The following is a 22,036-nucleotide window of genomic DNA, read 5'->3' on the forward strand; positions in this document are numbered from 1 at the left end:
TCTATAAACAGCAACAATCCAGTCAATAACTGTTATGTCAAACTTTCTAGATCCTGCAGAAGCCAAATCCGAAAATGACCAAACACGTAAGTAGCCTTTAGATTTCAAATATATTGCTCTTTGTAATGATACTACACCTATTCTTTATGTTTTCTTTTCTTAAATGTTGTGTTAAATTACCAGTTTGTCTCTGATAAAGGCCATTATGTCACTTTTGTTATGTAATGTTATACTGTGTTGTGTTATGTTATTTTATGTTATAGCAGTTTGTCTTATCCCATCAAATTTGATTTTACATCACGATATGAAAATTCAACACATACACACTATATTCTCTAAGTGTCCTCAGTAGAGACAGACCTGGTCAAAAGGACATATGGGTGTTCCTATCGCTGGAAAAGGATCTATGGCCGCTGTTTCCGCTACGTTGCAAGACCATTGCGTTGGGCTCAAGCTGAGGTAATAAGGTTAACTTTGATTCCATATGCCTACTACTGTTCATGACGTTTCAAAGATACTACACACTAACCATAACAATTTTAAAAAAGTTTTTAAAAAGTTTTTAAAGTATTCAATACACAGAAAACCGACTGACAAATTGACAGAAACTACACAGCTCACATCCCCACTATCAAACAACAGACAGGGACCACTGGAAGCACCTAGAAAAAGTTTAATCTTGCTGACACTAACAAATGGTGAGCCTACATTTAGGAATCAGCTGGGTTTTGTTCAGATTTCAAGGGTGTAAGAATGAGTAATGTAACAACTTACTTTTGCTATTAATGAGTAACATTATAACTTTTTCAATTAGTAATATGTCATGAGTAATTAAAGGGAACTTGCCCAGGGGATTCTAGTGCATTGAAGGTTGCTATGGCTATTGGGATCCCTATTCAAATGGAAAATGGGACAAACAAGCAGCTGAATGAGGAAAATCAGATACTATTTTGTTTGTCAAACATCTGTCTATGTTGTATTCCTATATTTGTTTCATAGCAACTCCTGTCACTATCTCTCTCTCTTCCTCTTTATCTCCACTCTAGAAAAACTGCCAGTCCATGGGTGGAAACCTTGCATCAGTACATAGCGATCAGGAGTACCGTAAGATTCAGACGCTGATCGTTCATATCTGTCACCGCTATAGAGAGATATGGCTCGGAGGCCATGATGGAGAAGAGGTATTTTATTTGTCATTGCACAAGGTCCAACAGTTACTTCATGAAACTTTTTTTTAAATTAATGTAATCTTAAATTCTGTCTTTTAGGAGAGAGCTTGGCTGTGGAGTAATGGTAGGCGATTCAACTACCGGAACTGGTGTCGTGGAGAGCCCAATAACAACCGTGGCAGTCAGCACTGTCTGCAAATGAATTATTCAGGTAAATGAATACAGTATATGAGGGATGTTAATGATAAGGGTAAACAGTGAAAAATCTCAACTTTTCTCCAAGATAAAGTGGTATCCACAGTTTCAGGTCTTGGTTTGTGTAGCGTTTACTGACACTTGTGGGTTTTTTTTGGTACTTACAGTCCGAAGGTGCTGGGATGATGATCACTGCTACAAACGAAAACCATCTGTCTGTGTCAAGAGGTGCTACTGATTCCTGACATACAGGCGTGGAGTAGCACAAAAACTGGTGGAGGTGTGTTAATGTGCATATTTTCAAAAGCACCTATTTTGTGTTGATCAGTCTGATATAACCTGAAGGCTCTATAACTCATATTGTTTCATATTATTATTTCATTTCTATCGCTGTAACGCTACTAAAGGACTGAAGCGATAAGTTACGTAATCAGAAGCTGGACTGTTCCTAAGGCCTTATGCCTTTAATAAGAGCAGATTGAATGTGTTTTGAAAGAATGCTTTTAGCAACTTATTCTTGAAAGTGAACAAGAGCTGCAACTAATGATTATTGTCAACTGTTTTCTCGACTAATCAATTAGTCATTTTACTATCATAGAAGACTAAAAAACAGAAAATATTCACATTTAAGAAGCTGGAACCAGAGAATCTGAGCATTTTTCTGAAAAAATGACTCGAAACAATTAATTGATCATCAAAATGGCCAATTAATTTTCTGTCAATCGACTAATTGATTAATCGACTTATCGTTGCAGCTCTAGAGTGAACTGGTCTTTCTTGTCTCATGCAAAAATAAAACGCTCAAGCATTGAAACAAGCTGGTCTGTGACATTAATAATACTGAATACACTAATTATTTGGAGCGCTATGTGGAAATTTCTGTCTTATGGGTAATGACAGTGATGTTATACACTTTTCAAATGTCAAAATGCATATCACTATCACAAAACAGACATACAAATAAAGCAACATCATCCAAACCTTTTGCAGACCTTTGTGTTTGCAAGAGTTTGAAACTGTAGACAAAATTTCTGCTGTTCAAATGAAAAACAAATCATCTTTAAGAACTTGCAGACATGCAAAAGCAGTGGTCTTTCTCTTATGTGTCTGCTGTTCATTCAAAATGATTGAATTTCAGTAATCACAAGTATAAATTAGATGAAAACAAACTGACATAATGTTCGAGTGAGGAGGGGCATTGTGACAGCCATGATGCAGTGTCCTTTAACAAATAAATACATTTTTTGCACTTTCCCAAGTGATAAGTGGTAATTTTGCAGTTAGCATGATGATGTTTAGCAGGTGTAATGTTTACCATGTTCACCATCTTAGTGTAGTGTGTGAGCATGCTAACATTTACTTTACTAATTAGGACTAAACACAAAGTACAGCTGAGAGTGATGGGAATGTCATTGGTTTGCAGGTGTTTGGTCATAAACCAAAGTACTGGGCAACTTGAAATAATGACCTGACAATGGCGCTTGATGAAAAGTTAAGGGTTCACCAAAGTAATTACAATTCATCCTGAGGGAGAGATGAATGTGTGTTCCAAATTTTATGGCAATCCATCCAATAGTTGTTGAGAAATTTCAGTCAAAGCAAATATGAAATATGGATTCTCTTTGGGTGAAATATTTAATATAACAAGTTGGGATGTTTTAGTTCTCCAAAGCTGACATAAAGTTTATCTGGAGCTGTCAGCACATCAAGTCCTGATTTTGGGTAGGAACAACATAATTTTTCAATAGGAAGTAAAATATCTATGCATGACAAAATAGGCAATGCACTAAAATGATATCAATACACACAAAAAATAAAGAAATTAAATTATTATTGGACCTGTATATTAAAACACACTTTATAATGTCTTAATAGACTAATAGTCCTAATTGTGTAAAAAAGAAAAAAAAAGGAAAAAGAAAAAAGTGCCTCATTGTGAGAAAAGTACAATTTTTAGTCTGAGCAAGATGTTCAACATGAGTTTTGTTGAGCTGCTTTCTATCCAGATTCCTAAGTATTATATTGCTGTTCTGTGTCAATTAGATCTCCCTTTAGAGCATGGATAGTATTTCGTGCTCTTGTGAAACGCACACATTTAGTCTTTTATGAGTATAAAATCAACCTATAAATTTAACATAGAGGCCTGGAAGTCATCAAAAGCAGACTGTAACTTGGGGAGCGCCTGGTCTGAGACAGGATGGTATCATCCACATAAAAATGAACAGTGCTGAGTTGGAAAGTAAATGTTATTTATGTGTAGGGTAAATAACAGGGGGCCTAATATTGATCCTTGGGGGGCACCTTTATCAATAATTTGGGGGCCAAACTAACTTGCAGATGTTCTCATTAAAATCAACTAAGCAATAACCCTGATATAACATTGCCCCAGTACGTTTCTCAGAGGTATGAATGTGTGTATTCAAGGAAAGGGATGTTGATAAATTATTGCATCAGAGTTATTGTATCTTTGCCACATACATTTCAGAGTGAAGAAGAGGGTTTTAGTTATTGCTAAATCTTCTTTAAAGGCTTTTTATACTGAACAGCGGAGTATGGAGTTTGTCTCTTTTCTGCTACAGCATACATATGTGCTCTGTAAATCACATGTCCTGTGTTTTCCATTGAGAAAAAATCCACAGTCCTCGTTTTGAGCAGTCCAGCCCTTCTGTCAGTTTTGTCGCGGATCTATAACATTCTCGAAACTATATACTATAAATGCTCAATTCTATACTATATTGTACTCTATGGAGTATTGTCACCTTCATGATCAAAGTAACAAGTAGCAATGTGTAGTCATGGAAGAGCAAGAGGATCATAGAGACACACTGCTGCTGGTACAGCTGAACAATGGCAGAGATTGCTATAAATTCTTAATAGAAGCAGAAATTTTAATAAGCAGACTGACTGGTTTTGCAAAATGATTCAGAATTTTAAATATTCATTGGTAACATGTAAACTATTTATATTGTAAAGCTTCAGATTAGTGTTTTTTTGGAAATATTATGACTGAGATGTTTTACAATCTAAACTTTAAACATTACTGAGTATATCATTGCGCTTGTTATTTATGCGTAGTATCAGTAAGATCTAATTTACTGTGTCCTCAGCTTTGTCCATGATTTCTTGGTACAATCTCAATCGTCTTCACAGGCCACAATCCCTTTTGTTAAAATTTCACACTGTTCACAAGTGTTAGTGACTTGTCTGTTTCCTTATTGAAGGTAGAAGGTAGTCATCTTCAGCATCTTTATCATCTCCACCATGAAGATGCTGGCTGCATCTATGGTTGTTAGTGCCATAATGGCTCTGGCCAGAGCTGATGGTGAGTGTTATTCCCAATTCTTTGAGTTTGGTTGTGTGTATGCTATGTGTATACTTCAAAAGTAACGTGGCATGTAGACAAACGCAGCTTCGTTTTTGTCAAGATAGGGTGGCTCAATTTTATTTCACTAACTTTAGGCAGCTTCTATCTAGCTTCCAGGTAAATGTTTTTTTATTGTCTCTGATCTGCTGTCAATAGTCATTGAGCTGCAGCTTTGCAGCTGTCCCCCTCCCGCTGCTGGGAAGCTGCACCTTCACTCTCTTTGGTATGTATAAATGACTTTGCATTACTTTTAATTCAGGTGTAGTTCCCAGTTGGTAATTTTAGTGTCTCTTGCACTTTGCAGGTATTTTTGAAGCCAGGCTGTGCCCTATGGTGGGTGGCCCTTTCCTGGCCCCACACTCCCCGAGCAAATGCTGTTCTGTCTATCTATAGATATACATTTTTACACATTTCTACAACAGCTGGTTTTGCTTTCTCTGCTGATCTGTCTTTACATCACTACATCTGCTATTTCTATATAGCTACATTTCTACAACAGCTGTGTTGTTTTTACATTTTCACACCTCTACATATTGATCAGCATCTCTGCAACTGGTTCAGCCCTGTGGCTCTGTTCAGTTAGGAGTGAACTGAAGTGGCCCATGTAAGACACTAAGCAGTGTGTGTTTTTCAGTTTTCTTGTTTTTTTTTTCTTTTTCTTTGGAGGTTTATTTAAATTTGGAGGACAAATTCACATAGTCCTATTTATTGTTTAGTTATATAAGGTCCCCTTTTCAGTTTGTTGGTGGTTTAGTTGAAGGTTTAGTGATTTTTTTGTAGGTCCTGTGTATCGTGGTTTTGTCTAATTAGTATTATTATTATTTCTTTTTTCTCTTTCTTTTTTTTCTTTCTTTTGTGCCTTCTCTTTGGTCAGCTGGGTGTGTGTGTTGGTTTTATTTACAGTTGACCATTGGGGGGGACATTTGTATATCATTTGGTCTGGTGGCAGTGCTGTTTTTGGATTTTAAAGTTTTGAGACTGCCTGTCATTTTAAATTTACATATTGAATAAAATTATTGCTTATATTTAGAATCACTTCTCGGTCAAGTGTTTTTGAGCCTGTATGACCTTTTCTTTTTTTTTTTTCCTTGGGTCCCAAAGCGGTTAGACTAAAAAATTGAGTGGGGTGCAATTCCTGAGGTGGCATAGTTGACACTATTTAAAAAAAAAAAAAAAAAAAGAAACCTCCCCCCGCTCTTGCCACATAAGCCTTCAACTTTCTCAGTATACTTTATCTGATAATGATGTCTCAATATGTTTGTTTGTGCTCTCAGTTCCCTTTTTGTGAAAGATGTCAAGATAGGTAATTATATATAAGAGCTGGTCTTTGTCTTGTGAAAGACCTGCACACAGGCAGGCTGAAGCTACAGGCTGAGAAGAGCAGATAATTCGGCACCAGGTGTGATATGAACTCTTATTTTTTTGAACTGACAGTCAATACCAGTCATCTGGTCCGTATAAAAGTATTTATAACATGTTTGTTTCTCTTTACTGAAGGCTATTATCATCTTCAACATCATCTTCACAATGAAGATGCTGACTGTGGCTGCACTTATGTGCACCATTATGGCTTTGACTACAGCTGATGGTGGGTTTTCTTTATAGAAAGTGTTACATATAATTAAAGACATAGAGAAACTGTGTGTATTGTCTCTAAACAGCAACAATCCAGTCAATAACTGTTATGTCAAACTTTCTAGATCCTGCAGAAGCCAAATCCGAAAATGACCAAACAGGTAAGTAGCCTTTAGATTTCAAATATATTGCTCTTTGTAATGATACTACACCTATTCTTTATTTTTTCTTCTTTTCTTAAATGTTGTGTTAAATTACCAGTTTGTCTCTGAAAGGCCATTATGTCACTTTTGTTATGTAATGTTATACTGTGTTGTGTTATATTATTTTTTGTTATAGCATTTTCTCTTATGCCGTCAAATTTGATTTTATATCACGATATGAAAATTCAACACATACACACTATATTCTCTAAGTGTCCTCAGTAGAGACAGACCTGGTCAAAAGGACATATGGGTGTTCCTATGGTTGGAGAAGGCTCTGTGGCCGCTGTTTCCGCTACGTTGCAAGACCATTGCGTTGGGCTCAAGCTGAGGTAATAAGGTTAACTTTGATTCCATATGCCTACTACTGTTCATGACGTTTCAAAGATACTGCACACTAACCATAACAATTTTAAAAAAGTTTTTAAAAAGTTTTTAAAGTATTCAATACACAGAAAACCGACTGACAAATTGACAGAAACTACACAGCTCACATCCCCACTATCAAACAACAGACAGGGACCACTGGAAGCACCTAGAAAAAGTTTAATCTTGCTGACATTAACAAATGGTGAGCCTACATTTAGGAATCAGCTGGGTTTTGTTCAGAGTTCAAGGGTGTAAGAATGAGTAATGTAACAACTTACTTTTGCTATTAATGAGTAACATTATAACTTTTTCAATTAGTAATATGTCATGAGTAATTAAAGGGAACTTGCCCAGGGGATTCTAGTGCATTGAAGGTTGCTATGGCTATTGGGATCCCTATTCAACTGGAAAATGGGACAAACAAGCAGCCGAATGAGGAAAATCAGATACTATTTTGTTTGTCAAACATCTGTCTATGTTGTATTCCTGTATTTGTTTCATAGCAACTCCTGTCTCTCTCTCTCTCTCTCTTCCTCTTTATCTCCACTCTAGAAAAACTGCCAGGCCATGGGTGGAAACCTTGCATCAGTACATAACTATCGGGAGTACCGTAGCATTCAGAGGCTGATCGTTCATCGCTGTCACCGCTATAGAGAGATATGGCTCGGAGGCCATGATGGAGAAGAGGTATTTTATTTGTCATTGCACAAGGTCCAACAGTTACTTCATGAAACTTTTTTTTAAATTAATGTAATCTTAAATTCTGTCTTTTAGGAGAGAGCTTGGCTGTGGAGTAATGGTAGGCGATTCAACTATCGGAACTGGTGTCGTGGAGAGCCCAATAACAGCCGTGGCAGTCAGCACTGTCTAACAATGAATCATACAGGTAAATGAATACAGTATATGAGTGATGTTAATGATAAGGGTAAACAGTGAAAAATCTCAATTTTGCTCCAAGATAAATTGGTATCCACAGTTTCAGGTTTTGGTTTGTGTAGCATTTACTGACACTTGTGGGTTTTTTTTGGTACTTACAGTCCGAAGGTGCTGGGATGATGATCACTGCAACAAACGAAAACCATCTGTCTGTGTCAAGAGGCGCTACTGATTCCTGACATACAGGCGTGGAGTAGCACAAAAACTGGTGGAGGTGTGTTAATGTGCATATTTTCAAAAGCACCTGTTTTTGTGTTGATCAGTCTGATATAACCTGAAGGCTCTATAACTCATATTGTTTCATATTATTATTTCATTTCTATCGCTGTAACGCTACTAAGGACTGAAGCGATAAGTTACGTAATCAGAAGCTGGACTGTTCCTAAGGCCTTATGCCTTTAATAGGAGCAGATTGAATGTGTTTTGAAAGAATGCTTTTAGCAACTTATTCTTGAAAGTGAACAAGAGCTGCAACTAATGATTATTGTCAACTGTTTTCTCGACTAATCAATTAGTCATTTTACTATCATAGAAGACTAAAAAACAGAAAATATTCACATTTAAGAAGCTGGAACCAGAGAATCTGAGCATTTTTCTTAAAAAATGACTCGAAACAATTAATTGATCATCAAAATGGCCAATTAATTTTCTGTCAATCGACTAATTGATTAATCGACTTATCGTTGCAGCTCTAGAGTGAACTGGTCTTTCTTGTCTCATGCAAAAATAAAACGCTCAAGCATTGAAACAAGCTGGTCTGTGACATTAATAATACTGAATACACTAATTATTTGGAGCGCTATGTGGAAATTTTTGTCTTATGGGTAATGACAGTGATGTTACACACTTTTCAAATGTCAAAATGCATATCACTATCACAAAACAGACATACAAATAAAGCAACATCATCCAAACCTTTTGCAGACCTTTGTGTTTGCAAGAGTTTGAAACTGTAGACAAAATTTCTGCTGTTCAAATGAAAAACAAATCATCTTTAAGAACTTGCATGCAAAAGCAGTGATCTTCCTCTTATGTTTCTGCTGTTCATTCAAAATGATTGAATTTCATTGATCACAAGTATAAATTAGATGAAAACAAACGGACATAATGTTCGAGTGAGGAGGGGCATTGTGACAGCCATGATGCAGTGTCCTTTAACAGATAAATACATTTTTTGCACTTTCCCAAGTGATAAGTGGTAATTTTGCAGTTAGCATGATGATCTTTAGCAGGTGTAATGTTTACCATGTTCACCATCTTAGTGTAGTATGTGCGCATGCTAACATTTACTTTACTAATTAGGACTAAACACAAAGTACAGCTGAGAGTGATGGGAATGTCAATGGTTAACAGGTATTTGGTCATAAACCAAAGTACTGGGCAACTTGAAATAATGACCTGACAATGGTGCTTGATGAAAAGTTAAGGGTTCACCATAGTAATTACAATTCATCCTGAGGGAGAGATGAATGTGTGTTCCAAATTTTATGGCAATCCATCCAATAGTTGTTGAGAAATTTCAGTCAAAGCAAATATGAAATATGAATTCTCTTTGGGTGAAATATTTAATATAACAAGTTGGGATGTTTTAGTTCTCCAAAGCTGACATAAAGTTTATCTGGAGCTGTCAGCACATCAAGTCCTGATTTTGGGTGAGAACAACATAATTTTTCAATAGGAAGTAAAATATCTTTGTATGACAAAATAGGCAATGCACTAAAATTATATCAGTACACACAAAAAATAAAGAAATTAAATTATTATTGGACCTGTATATTAAAACACATTTTATAATGTGTTAATAGACTAATAGTGCTAATTGTGTAAAAAAGAAAAAAAGGAAAACAAAAAGTGCCTCATTGTGAGAAAAGTAGAATTTTTAATCTTTGAGCAAGATGTTCAACATGAGTTTTGTTGAGCTGCTTTCTATCCAGATTCCTAAGTATTATATTGCTGGTGAAATGCACACATTTAGTCTTTTATGAGTATAGAACAACCTATAAATTTAACATAGAGGCCTGGAAGTCATCAAAAGCAGACTGTAACCTGGGGAGCGCCTGGTCTGAGACAGGATGGTATCATCCACATAAAAATGGACAGTGCTGAGTTGGAAAGTAAATGTTATTTATGTGTAGGGTAAATAACAGGGGGCCTAATATTGATCCTTGGGGGACACCTTTATCAATAATTTGGGGGCCAAACTAACTTGCAGATGTTCTCATTAAAATCAACTAAGCAATAACCCTGATATAACATTGCCCCAGTACGTTTCTCAGAGGTAAGAATGTGTGTATTCAAGGAAAGAGATGTTGATAAATTATTGCATCAGAGTTATTGTATCTTTGCCACATACATTTCAGAGTGAAGAAGAGGGTTTTAGTTATTGCTAAATCTTCTTTAAAGGCTTTTTATACTGAACAGCGGAGTATGGAGTTTGTCTCTTTTCTGCTACAGCATACATATGTGCTCTGTAAATCACATGTCCTGTGTTTTCCATTGAGAAAAAATCCACAGTCCTCGTTTTGAGCAGTCCAGCCCTTCTGTCAGTTTTGGCGGGGATCTATAACATTCTCGAAACTATATACTATAAATGCTCAATTCTATACTATATTGTACTCTATGGAGTATTGTCACCTTCATGATCAAAGTAACAAGTAGCAATGTGTAGTCATGGAAGAGCAAGAGGATCATAGAGACACACTGCTACTGGTACAGCTGAACAATGGCAGAGATTTGCTATAAATTCTTAATAGAAGCAGAAATTTTAATAAGCAGACTGACTGGTTTGCAAAATGATTCAGAATTTTGAATATTCATTGGTAACATGTAAACTATTTATATTGTAAAGCTTCAGATAAGTGTTTTTTTGGAAATATTATGACAGATGTTTTTACAATCTGAACTTTAAACATTACTGAGTATATCATTGCGCTTGTTATTTATGCGTAGTATCAGTAAGATCTAATTTACTGTGTCCTCAGCTTTATCCATGATTTCGTGGTACAATCTCAATCGTCTTCACAGGCCACAATCCCTTTTGTTAAAATTTCACACTGTTCACAAGTGTTAGTGACTTGTCTGTGTTTCCTTATTGAAGGTAGAAGGTAGTCATCTTCAGCATCTTTATCATCTCCACCATGAAGATGCTGGCTGCATCTATGGTTGTTAGTGCCATAATGGCTCTGGCCAGAGCTGATGGTGAGTGTTATTCCCAATTCTTTGAGTTTGGTTGTGTGTATGCTATGTGTATACTTCAAAAGTAACGTGGCATGTAGACAAACGCAGCTTCGTTTTTGTCAAGATAGGCTGGCTCAATTTTATTTCACTAACTTTAGGCAGCTTCTATCTAGCTTCCAGGTAAATGTTTTTTTTATTGTCTCTGATCTGCTGTCAATAGTCATTGAGCTGCAGCTTTGCAGCTGTCCCCCTCCCGCTGCTGGGAAGCTGCACCTTCACTCTCTTTGGTATGTATATATGACTTTGCATTATTTAATTCAGGTGTAGTTCCCAGTTGGTAATTTTAGTGTCTCTTGCACTTTGCAGGTATTTTTGAAGCCAGGCTGGCCCTTTCCTGGCCCCACACTCCCCAAGCAAATGCTGTTCTGTCTATCTATAGATATACATTTTTACACATTTCTACAACAGCTGGTTTTGCTTTTTCTCTGCTGATCTGTCTTTACATTACTACATGTGCTATTTCTATATAGCTACATTTCTGCAACAGCTGTGTTGCTTTTACATTTTCACACCTCTACATATTGATCAGCAACTCTGCAACTGGTTCAGCTCTGCAGCTCTGTTCAGTTAGGAGTGAACTGAAGTGGCCCATGTAAGAAACTAAGCAGTGTGTGTTTTTCAGTTTTCTTGTTTTTTTTTCTTTTTCATTTTTTTGGGGGTTTGTTTAAATTTGGAGTACAAATTCACATAGTCCTATTTATTGTTTAGTTATATAATGTCCCCTTTTCAGTTTGTTGGTGGTTTAGTTGAAGGCTTAGTTATTTTTTTGTAGGTCCTGTGTATCGTGGTTTTGTCTAATTAGTATTATTATTATTTCTTTTTTCTCTATTTTTTTTCTTTCTTTTGTGCCTTCTCTTTGGTCAGCTGGGTGTGTGTGTGTGTGTTGGTTTTATTTACAGTTGACCATTGGGGGGGGGACATTTGTATATAATTTGGTCTTAACTGGTTGCAGTGCTGTTTTTGGATTTTAAAGTTTTGAGACTGCCTGTCATTTTAAATTTACATATTGAATAAAATTATTGCTTATGTTTAGAATCACTTCTCAGTCAAGTGTTTTTGAGCGTGCATGACCTTTTCTTTTTTTTTTTCCTTGGGTCCCAATGCGGTTAGACTAAAAAATTTAGTGGGGTGCAATTCCCGAGGTAGCATAGTTGACACTATTTAAAAAAAAAAAAAAGAAAAAAAACTCCCCCCGCTCTTGCCACATAAGCCTTCAACTTTCTCAGTATACTTTATCTGATAATGATGTCTCAATATGTTTTTTTGAGCCCTCAGTTCCCTTTTTGTGAAAGATGTCAACATAGGTAATTATATATAAGAGCTGGTCTTTGTCTTGTGAAAGACCTGCACACAGGCAGGCTGAAGCTACAGGCTGAGAAGAGCAGATAATTCGGCACCAGGTGTGATATGTACTCTTATTTTTTGAACTGACAGTCAATACCAGTCATCTGGTCCGTATAAAAGTATTTATAACATGTTTGTTTCTCTTTACTAAAGGCTATTATCATCTTCAACATCATCTTCACCATGAAGATGCTGACTGTGGCTGCACTTATTTGCACCATTATGGCTTTGACTACAGCTGATGGTAGGTGTTCTTTATAGAAAGTGTTACATATAATTAAAGACATAGAGAAACTGTGTGTATTGTCTATAAACAGCAACAATCCAGTCAATACCTGTTATGTCAAACTTTCTAGATCCTGCAGAAGCCAAATCCGAAAATGACCAAACAGGTAAGTAGCCTTTAGATTTCAAATATATTGCTCTTTGTAATGATGCTACACCTTTTTTTTTTTTCTTTTTACCTTTCTTCTTTTCCTAAATGTAATGTTAAATTACCAGTTTGTCTCTGATAAAGGCCACTAAATCACTTGTGTAATGTAATATTATATTATACTGTGTTGTGTTATGCTGTTTTATGTTATAGCATTTTCTATTATACCATCAAATTTGATTTTAAATCATGATATGAAAATTCAACACATACACACTATATTCTCTAATTGTCCTCAGCAGAGACAGACCTGGTCAAAAGGACATATGGGTGTTCCTATGGTTGGAAAAGGATCTATGGCCGCTGTTTCCGCTACGTTTCAAGACCATTGCGTTGGGCTCAAGCTGAGGTAATAAGGTTAACTTTGATTCCATATGCCTACTACTCTACATGATGATTCAAAGATACTACACACTAACCATAACAATTTCAAACAACTTTTTAAAAAAAGTTTAAAAAGTATTCAACACTCTGATAGGACTGGTAGATTGAACCAAAGTGCAGACAGAACACAAGCAGATGCAGAAATAGACGGTCAACTGTCTGTCAAACCTCAGAAAACTGACTGAAAAATTCACATACAGACAGGGACCAATGGAAGCACCTACAAAATGTGACAAAATATTCCAGCTCTTTTGTTGTTGTTCCTCTGGCCTCTGACTAACATCACTGTTGGTGTTGCCAGGATTTTAACTCTCTGACATTTTTACTAATTTCCTCTTGACGTAATTGTTTCATAATGAAACAATGCCTTTTTATCACACTCCTAGCATACCAAACCAAACTGAATAACAGTTTACTCGAGTAAGTTACTCAAGTAAGTTTTGGGGGATCATATTGTTCACTGGGAGACTGATGGAGGGTTGATATCACTTTGGTCTTGTAATATGTAATGGGTAATTAAAATAAACTTGCCCAGGGGATTCCAGTGAATTGAAGGTTGCTATGGCTATTGGGATCACTATATACTGCACAACTGGAAAATGGGACAAACAGCACCCAAAAAAAGAAAATCAGACAGGATTTTGTTTGACGAAGGTCTGTCTGTGATGTATTCCTGTATTTGTTTCATAGCAACTCCTGTCTCTCTCTCTCTTCCTCTTTATCTCCACTGTAGAAAAATTGCCAGGCCATGGGTGGAAACCTTGCATCAGTACATAGCTATGGGGAGTACCGTAGGATTCAGAGGCTGATAATTAGACGCTGTCACGGGTATAGAGCGACATGGATCGGAGGCTATGATGCAGTAGAGGTATTTTATTCGTCATTGCACAAGGTCCAGCAGTTACTTTATTAAACTTTTTTTTAAATTAATGTCATTTTAAATTCTATCTTCTAGGAGAAAGTTTGGCTGTGGAGTAATGGTAGGCGATTCAACTATCGGTACTGGTGTCGTGGAGAGCCCAATAACGGCCATAATGGCAGGCAGCACTGTCTGCAAATGAATTATTCAGGTAAATGAATACAGTAAATGAGTGATGTTAATGATAAGGATAAACAGTGAAAAATCTCAATTTTGCTCCAAGATAAATTGGTATCCACAGTTTCAGGTTTTGGTTTGTGTAGCATTTACTGACACTTGTGGGGTTTCTTTGGTACTTACAGTCCGAAGGTGCTGGGATGATGATCACTGCAACAAACGAAAACCATCTGTCTGTGTCAAGAGGCGCTACTGATTCCTGACATACAGGCGTGGAGTAGCACAAAAACTGGTGGAGGTGTGTTTATGTGCATCTGTTTTTGTGTTGATCAGTCTGATATAACCTGAAGGCTTTATAACTCATATTGTTTCATATTATTATTTCATTTCCATCGCTGTAACGCTACTAAATGAATGAAGCGATAAGTTACGTAATCAGAAGCTGGACTGTTCCTAAGGCCTTATGCCTTTAATAAGAGCAGATTGAATGTGTTTTGAAAGAATGCTTTTAGCAACTTATTCTTGAAAGTGAACAAGAGCTGCAACTAATGATTATTGTCAATTGTTTTCTCGACTAATCAATTAGTCATTTTACTATCATAGAAGACTAAAAAACAGAAAATATTCACATTTAAGAGGCTGGAACCAGATAATTTGAGCATTTTTCTTAAAAAATGACTCGAAACAATTAATTGATCATCAAAATGGCCAATTAATTTTCTGTCAATCGACTAATTGATTAATTGACTTATCGTTAATTGACTTATCGTTGCAGCTCTAGAGTGAACTGGTCTTTCTTGTCTCATGCAAAAATAAAACGCTCAAGCATTGAAACAAGCTGGTCTGTGACATTAATAATACTGAATACACTAATTATTTGGAGCACTATGTGGAAATTTCTGTCTTACAGGTAATGACAGTGACGTTATACACTTTTCAAATGTCAAAATGCATATCACTATCACAAAACAGACATACAAATAAAGCAACATCATCCAAACCTTTTGCAGACCTTTGTGTTTGCAAGAGTTTGAAACTCTGAGCTGATGTAAAGTTTATCTGGAGCTGTCAGCAAATCAAGTCCTGATTTTGGGTGAGAACAACATAATTTTTCAATAGGAAGTAAAATATCTATGCATGACAAAATAGGCAATGCACTAAAATGATATCAATACACACAAAAAATAAAGAAATTAAATTATTATTGGACCTGTATATTAAAACACATTTTATAATGTCTTAATAGACTAATAGTGCTAATTGTGTAAAAAAGAAAAAAAGTTAAAAAAAAAAAAAAAAAAAAAAGTGCCTCATTGTGAGAAAAGTACAATTTTTAGTCTGAGCAAGATGTTCAACATGAGTTTTGTTGAGCTGCTTTCTATCCAGATTCCCAAGTATTATATTGCTGTTCTGTGTGAATTAGATCTCCCTTTAGAGCATGGATAGTATTTCGTGCTCTTGTGAAATGCACACATTTAGTCTTTTATGAGTATAGAACAACCTATAAATTTAACATAGAGGCCTGGAAGTCATCAAAAGCAGACTGTAACCTGGGGAGCGCCTGGTCTGAGACACGATGGTATCATCCACATAAAAATGGACAGTGCTGAGTTGGAAAGTAAATGTTATTTATGTGTAGGGTAAATAACAGGGGGCCTAATATTGATCCTTGGGGGGCACCTTTATCAATAATTTGGGGGCCAAACTAACTTGTAGATGTTCTCATTAAAAACAATTAAGCAATAACCCTGATATGACATTGCCCCAGTACGTTTCTCAGAGGTATGAATGTGTGTATTCAAGGAAAGGGATGTTGAATTATTGCATCAGAGTTATTGTATCTTTGCCACATACATTTCAGAGTGAAGAAGAGGGTTTTAGTTATTGCTAAATCTTCTTTAAAGGCTTTTTATACTGAACAGCGGAGTATGGAGTTTGTCTCTTTTCTGCTACAGCATACATATGTGCTCTGTAAATCACATGTCCTGTGTTTTCCATTGAGAAAAAATCCACAGTCCTCGTTTTGAGCAGTCCAGCCCTTCTGTCAGTTTTGGCGGGGATCTATAACATTCTCGAAACTATATACTATAAATGCTCAATTCTATACTATATTGTACTCTATGGAGTATTGTCACCTTCATGATCAAAGTAACAAGTAGCAATGTGTAGTCATGGAAGAGCAAGAGGATCATAGAGACACACTGCTACTGGTACAGCTGAACAATGGCAGAGATTTGCTATAAATTCTTAATAGAAGCAGAAATTTTAATAAGCAGACTGACTGGTTTGCAAAATGATTCAGAATTTTGAATATTCATTGGTAACATGTAAACTATTTATATTGTAAAGCTTCAGATAAGTGTTTTTTTGGAAATATTATGACAGATGTTTTTACAATCTGAACTTTAAACATTACTGAGTATATCATTGCGCTTGTTATTTATGCGTAGTATCAGTAAGATCTAATTTACTGTGTCCTCAGCTTTATCCATGATTTCGTGGTACAATCTCAATCGTCTTCACAGGCCACAATCCCTTTTGTTAAAATTTCACACTGTTCACAAGTGTTAGTGACTTGTCTGTGTTTCCTTATTGAAGGTAGAAGGTAGTCATCTTCAGCATCTTTATCATCTCCACCATGAAGATGCTGGCTGCATCTATGGTTGTTAGTGCCATAATGGCTCTGGCCAGAGCTGATGGTGAGTGTTATTCCCAATTCTTTGAGTTTGGTTGTGTGTATGCTATGTGTATACTTCAAAAGTAACGTGGCATGTAGACAAACGCAGCTTCGTTTTTGTCAAGATAGGCTGGCTCAATTTTATTTCACTAACTTTAGGCAGCTTCTATCTAGCTTCCAGGTAAATGTTTTTTTTATTGTCTCTGATCTGCTGTCAATAGTCATTGAGCTGCAGCTTTGCAGCTGTCCCCCTCCCGCTGCTGGGAAGCTGCACCTTCACTCTCTTTGGTATGTATATATGACTTTGCATTATTTAATTCAGGTGTAGTTCCCAGTTGGTAATTTTAGTGTCTCTTGCACTTTGCAGGTATTTTTGAAGCCAGGCTGTGCCCTACGGTGGGTGGCCCTTTCCTGGCCCCACACTCCCCGAGCAAATGCTGTTCTGTCTATCTGTAGATCTACATTTTTACACATTTCTACAACAGCTGGTTTTGCTTTTTCTCTGCTGATCTGTCTTTACATTACTACATCTGCTATTTCTATATAGCTACATTTCTGCAACAGCTGTGTTGCTTTTACATTTTCACACCTCTACATATTGATCAGCAACTCTGCAACTGGTTCAGCTCTGCAGCTCTGTTCAGTTAGGAGTGAACTGAAGCGGCCCATGTAGGTCCTGTGTTTCGTGGTTTTGTCTAATTAGTATTATTATTATTTCTTTTTTCTCTTTCTTTTGTGCCTTCTCTTTGGTCAGCTGGGTGTGTGTTTGTGTGTTGGTTTTATTTACAGTTGACCATTGGGGGGGACATTTGTATATCATTTGGTCTTAACTGGTGGCAGTGCTGTTTTTGGATTTTAAAGTTTTGAGACTGCCTGTCATTTTAAATTTACATATTGAATAAAATTATTGCTTATGTTTAGAATCACTTCTCAGTCAAGTGTTTTTGAGCCTGCATGACCTTTTCTTTTTTTTTTTCCTTGGGTCCCAAAGCGGTTAGACTAAAAAATTGAGTGGGGTGCAATTCCTGAGATAGCATAGTTGACACTATTTAAAAAAAAAAAAAAAAAAAAAACTCCCCCCGCTCTTGCCACATAAACCTTCAACTGTCTCGGTATACTTTATCTGATAATGATGTCTCAATATGTTTGTTTGTGCTCTCAGTTCCCTTTTTGTGAGAGATGTAAAGATAGGTAATTATATATAAGAGCTGGTCTTTGTCTTGTGAAAGACCTGCACACAGGCAGGCTGAAGCTACAGGCTGAGAAGAGCAGATAATTCGGCACCAGGTGTGATATGAACTCTTATTTTTTTGAACTGACAGTCAATACCAGTCATCTGGTCCGTATAAAAGTATTTATAACATGTTTGTTTCTCTTTACTGAAGGCTATTATCATCTTCAACATCATCTTCACCATGAAGATGCTGACTGTGGCTGCACTTATGTGCACCATTATGGCTTTGACTACAGCTGATGGTGGGTTTTCTTTATAGAAAGTGTTACATATAATTAAAGACATAGAGAAACTGTGTGTATTGTCTCTAAACAGCAACAATCCAGTCAATAACTGTTATGTCAAACTTTCTAGATCCTGCAGAAGCCAAATCCGAGAATGACCAAACAGGTAAGTAGCCTTTAGATTTCAAATATATTGCTCTTTGTAATGATACTACACCTATTCTTTATTTTTTCTTCTTTTCTTAAATGTTGTGTTAAATTACCAGTTTGTCTCTGAAAGGCCATTATGTCACTTTTGTTATGTAATGTTATACTGTGTTGTGTTATATTATTTTTTGTTATAGCATTTTCTCTTATGCCGTCAAATTTGATTTTATATCACGATATGAAAATTCAACACATACACACTATATTCTCTAAGTGTCCTCAGTAGAGACAGACCTGGTCAAAAGGACATATGGGTGTTCCCATGGTTGGAGAAGGCTCTGTGGCCGCTGTTTCCGCTACGTTGCAAGACCATTGCGTTGGGCTCAAGCTGAGGTAATAAGGTTAACTTTGATTCCATATGCCTACTACTGTTCATGACGTTTCAAAGATACTGCACACTAACCATAACAATTTTAAAAAAGTTTTTAAAAAGTTTTTAAAGTATTCAATACACAGAAAACCGACTGACAAATTGACAGAAACTACACAGCTCACATCCCCACTATCAAACAACAGACAGGGACCACTGGAAGCACCTAGAAAAAGTTTAATCTTGCTGACATTAACAAATGGTGAGCCTACATTTAGGAATCAGCTGGGTTTTGTTCAGAGTTCAAGGGTGTAAGAATGAGTAATGTAACAACTTACTTTTGCTATTAATGAGTAACATTATAACTTTTTCAATTAGTAATATGTCATGAGTAATTAAAGGGAACTTGCCCAGGGGATTCTAGTGCATTGAAGGTTGCTATGGCTATTGGGATCCCTATTCAACTGGAAAATGGGACAAACAAGCAGCCGAATGAGGAAAATCAGATACTATTTTTTTTGTCAAACATCTGTCTATGTTGTATTCCTGTATTTGTTTCATAGCAACTCCTGTCTCTCTCTCTCTCTCTCTTCCTCTTTATCTCCACTCTAGAAAAACTGCCAGGCCATGGGTGGAAACCTTGCATCAGTACATAACTATCGGGAGTACCGTAGCATTCAGAGGCTGATCGTTCATCGCTGTCACCGCTATAGAGAGATATGGCTCGGAGGCCATGATGGAGAAGAGGTATTTTATTTGTCATTGCACAAGGTCCAACAGTTACTTCATGAAACTTTTTTTTTAATTAATGTAATCTTAAATTCTGTCTTTTAGGAGAGAGCTTGGCTGTGGAGTAATGGTAGGCGATTCAACTATCGGTACTGGTGTCGTGGAGAGCCCAATAACTACCACGGCAGGCAGCACTGTCTAACAATGAATCATACAGGTAAATGAATACAGTATATGAGTGATGTTAATGATAAGGGTAAACAGTGAAAAATCTCAGTTTTGCTCCAAGATAAATTGGTATCCACAGTTTCAGGTTTTGGTTTGTGTAGCATTTACTGACACTTGTGGGTTTTTTTTGGTACTTACAGTCCGAAGGTGCTGGGATGATGATCACTGCAACAAACGAAAACCATCTGTCTGTGTCAAGAGGCGCTACTGATTCCTGACATACAGGCGTGGAGTAGCACAAAAACTGGTGGAGGTGTGTTAATGTGCATATTTTCAAAAGCACCTGTTTTTGTGTTGATCAGTCTGATATAACCTGAAGGCTCTATAACTCATATTGTTTCATATTATTATTTCATTTCTATCGCTGTAACGCTACTAAGGACTGAAGCGATAAGTTACGTAATCAGAAGCTGGACTGTTCCTAAGGTCTTATGCCTTTAATAAGAGCAGATTGAATGTGTTTTGAAAGAATGCTTTTAGCAACTTATTCTTGAAAGTGAACAAGAGCTGCAACTAATGATTATTGTCAACTGTTTTCTCGACTAATCAATTAGTCATTTTACTATCATAGAAGACTAAAAAACAGAAAATATTCACATTTAAGAAGCTGGAACCAGAGAATCTGAGCATTTTTCTTAAAAAATGACTCGAAACAATTAATTGATCATCAAAATGGCCAATTAATTTTCTGTAAATCGACTAATTGATTAATCGACTTATCGTTGCAGCTCTAGAGTGAACTGGTCTTTCTTGTCTCATGCAAAAATAAAACGCTCAAGCATTGAAACAAGCTGGTCTGTGACATTAATAATACTGAATACACTAATTATTTGGAGCGCTATGTGGAAATTTGACAGTGATGTTACACACTTTTCAAAATGTCAAAATGCATATCACTATCACAAAACAGACATACAAATAAAGCAACATCATCCAAACCTTTTGCAGACCTTTGTGTTTGCAAGAGTTTGAAACTGTAGACAAAATTTCTGCTGTTCAAATGAAAAACAAATCATCTTTAAGAACTTGCATGCAAAAGCAGTGATCTTCCTCTTATGTTTCTGCTGTTCATTCAAAATGATTGAATTTCATTGATCACAAGTATAAATTAGATGAAAACAAACTGACATAATGTTCGAGTGAGGAGGGGCATTGTGACAGCCATGATGCAGTGTCCTTTAACAGATAAATACATTTTTTGCACTTTCCCAAGTGATAAGTGGTAATTTTGCAGTTAGCATGATGATCTTTAGCAGGTGTAATGTTTACCATGTTCACCATCTTAGTGTAGTATGTGCGCATGCTAACATTTACTTTACTAATTAGGACTAAACACAAAGTACAGCTGAGAGTGATGGGAATGTCAATGGTTAACAGGTATTTGGTCATAAACCAAAGTACTGGGCAACTTGAAATAATGACCTGACAATGGCGCTTGATGAAAAGTTAAGGGTTCACCATAGTAATTACAATTCATCCTGAGGGAGAGATGAATGTGTGTTCCAAATTTTATGGCAATCCATCCAATAGTTGTTGAGAAATTTCAGTCAAAGCAAATATGAAATATGAATTCTCTTTGGGTGAAATATTTAATATAACAAGTTGGGATGTTTTAGTTCTCCAAAGCTGACGTAAAGTTTATCTGGAGCTGTCAGCAAATCAAGTCCTGATTTTGGGTGAGAACAACATAATTTTTCAATAGGAAGTAAAATATCTTTGCATGACAAAATAGGCAATGCACTAAAATAATATCAATACACACAAAAAATAAAGAAATTAAATTATTATTGGACCTGTATATTAAAACACATTTTATAATGTGTTAATAGACTAATAGTGCTAATTGTGTAAAAAAGAAAAAAAGGAAAACAAAAAGTGACTCATTGTGAGAAAAGTAGAATTTTTAATCTTTGAGCAAGATGTTCAACATGAGTTTTGAATTCCTAATTATTATATTGCTGGTGAAATGCACACATTTAGTCTTTTATGAGTATAGAACAACCTATAAATTTAACATAGAGGCCTGGAAGTCATCAAAAGCAGACTGTAACCTGGGGAGCGCCTGGTCTGAGACAGGATGGTATCATCCACATAAAAATGGACAGTGCTGAGTTGGAAAGTAAATGTTATTTATGTGTAGGGTAAATAACAGGGGGCCTAATATTGATCCTTGGGGGACACC

General features: G+C 36.3%; 4 protein-coding genes across 14 annotated transcripts in view; 3 read left to right on the forward strand and 1 right to left on the reverse strand.

The window, feature by feature from the left end:
• Positions 1–2,181, forward strand: part of LOC137174700 (type-2 ice-structuring protein-like) — a 2,377-nt gene extending 196 nt beyond the window's left edge. The window contains exons 2-6 of the mRNA XM_067580150.1: positions 51–86; positions 341–459; positions 1,047–1,181; positions 1,269–1,380; positions 1,532–2,181. Coding sequence (XP_067436251.1) covers positions 51–86; positions 341–459; positions 1,047–1,181; positions 1,269–1,380; positions 1,532–1,602 — 473 coding nt within the window. The 3' untranslated portion in view covers positions 1,603–2,181. The remainder of the gene's footprint in view (positions 1–50; positions 87–340; positions 460–1,046; positions 1,182–1,268; positions 1,381–1,531) is intronic.
• Positions 1–22,036, reverse strand: part of LOC137174971 (E3 ubiquitin-protein ligase TRIM39) — a 72,853-nt gene that overhangs the window by 25,751 nt on the left and 25,066 nt on the right. The gene's annotated exons all lie outside the window — the stretch shown is intronic.
• LOC137174972 (ladderlectin-like) lies at positions 6,022–8,562 on the forward strand. Its single transcript, XM_067580541.1, has 7 exons — positions 6,022–6,127; positions 6,226–6,316; positions 6,429–6,464; positions 6,720–6,838; positions 7,428–7,562; positions 7,650–7,761; positions 7,913–8,562. Exons 2-7 carry the CDS (start codon positions 6,256–6,258, stop codon positions 7,981–7,983), a joined length of 534 nt encoding a protein of 177 aa, XP_067436642.1. The 5' UTR covers positions 6,022–6,127; positions 6,226–6,255; the 3' UTR covers positions 7,984–8,562.
• Positions 12,340–20,479, forward strand: LOC137174973 (ladderlectin-like). 4 transcript variants are annotated; one of them, XM_067580544.1, is made up of 7 exons: positions 12,340–12,448; positions 12,546–12,636; positions 12,749–12,784; positions 13,065–13,174; positions 13,943–14,077; positions 14,165–14,279; positions 14,431–14,769. In XM_067580544.1, exons 2-7 carry the CDS (start codon positions 12,576–12,578, stop codon positions 14,499–14,501), a joined length of 528 nt encoding a protein of 175 aa, XP_067436645.1. In that variant the 5' UTR covers positions 12,340–12,448; positions 12,546–12,575; the 3' UTR covers positions 14,502–14,769. The 4 variants fall into 4 exon arrangements, with proteins under 4 accessions (XP_067436645.1, XP_067436647.1, XP_067436646.1 ...); XM_067580546.1 differs by having other exon boundaries at positions 13,068–13,174; XM_067580545.1 differs by lacking the exons at positions 13,943–14,077; positions 14,165–14,279; positions 14,431–14,769 and adding exons at positions 19,510–19,644; positions 19,732–19,843; positions 19,995–20,479 and having other exon boundaries at positions 12,342–12,448.

The sequence above is a fragment of the Thunnus thynnus genome, chromosome 22 (assembly GCF_963924715.1).
Source record: "Thunnus thynnus chromosome 22, fThuThy2.1, whole genome shotgun sequence".
NCBI classification, from domain to species: Eukaryota; Metazoa; Chordata; class Actinopteri; order Scombriformes; family Scombridae; genus Thunnus; species Thunnus thynnus.

Bases quoted from the DNA above. Each gene is read 5' to 3' on its own strand.
- LOC137174972 (XM_067580541.1), top strand. From the start codon at position 6,256: ATGAAGATGCTGACTGTGGCTGCACTTATGTGCACCATTATGGCTTTG. The intron at 6,465-6,719 runs GTAAGTAGCCTT...ATATTCTCTAAG, and splicing joins ATCCGAAAATGACCAAACAG to TGTCCTCAGTAGAGACAGAC. The intron at 7,563-7,649 runs GTATTTTATTTG...TCTGTCTTTTAG, and splicing joins GAGGCCATGATGGAGAAGAG to GAGAGAGCTTGGCTGTGGAG.
- LOC137174973 (XM_067580542.1), top strand. From the start codon at position 18,338: ATGAAGATGCTGACTGTGGCTGCACTTATGTGCACCATTATGGCTTTG. The intron at 18,547-18,801 runs GTAAGTAGCCTT...ATATTCTCTAAG, and splicing joins ATCCGAGAATGACCAAACAG to TGTCCTCAGTAGAGACAGAC. The intron at 18,921-19,509 runs GTAATAAGGTTA...TCTCCACTCTAG, and splicing joins TGCGTTGGGCTCAAGCTGAG to AAAAACTGCCAGGCCATGGG.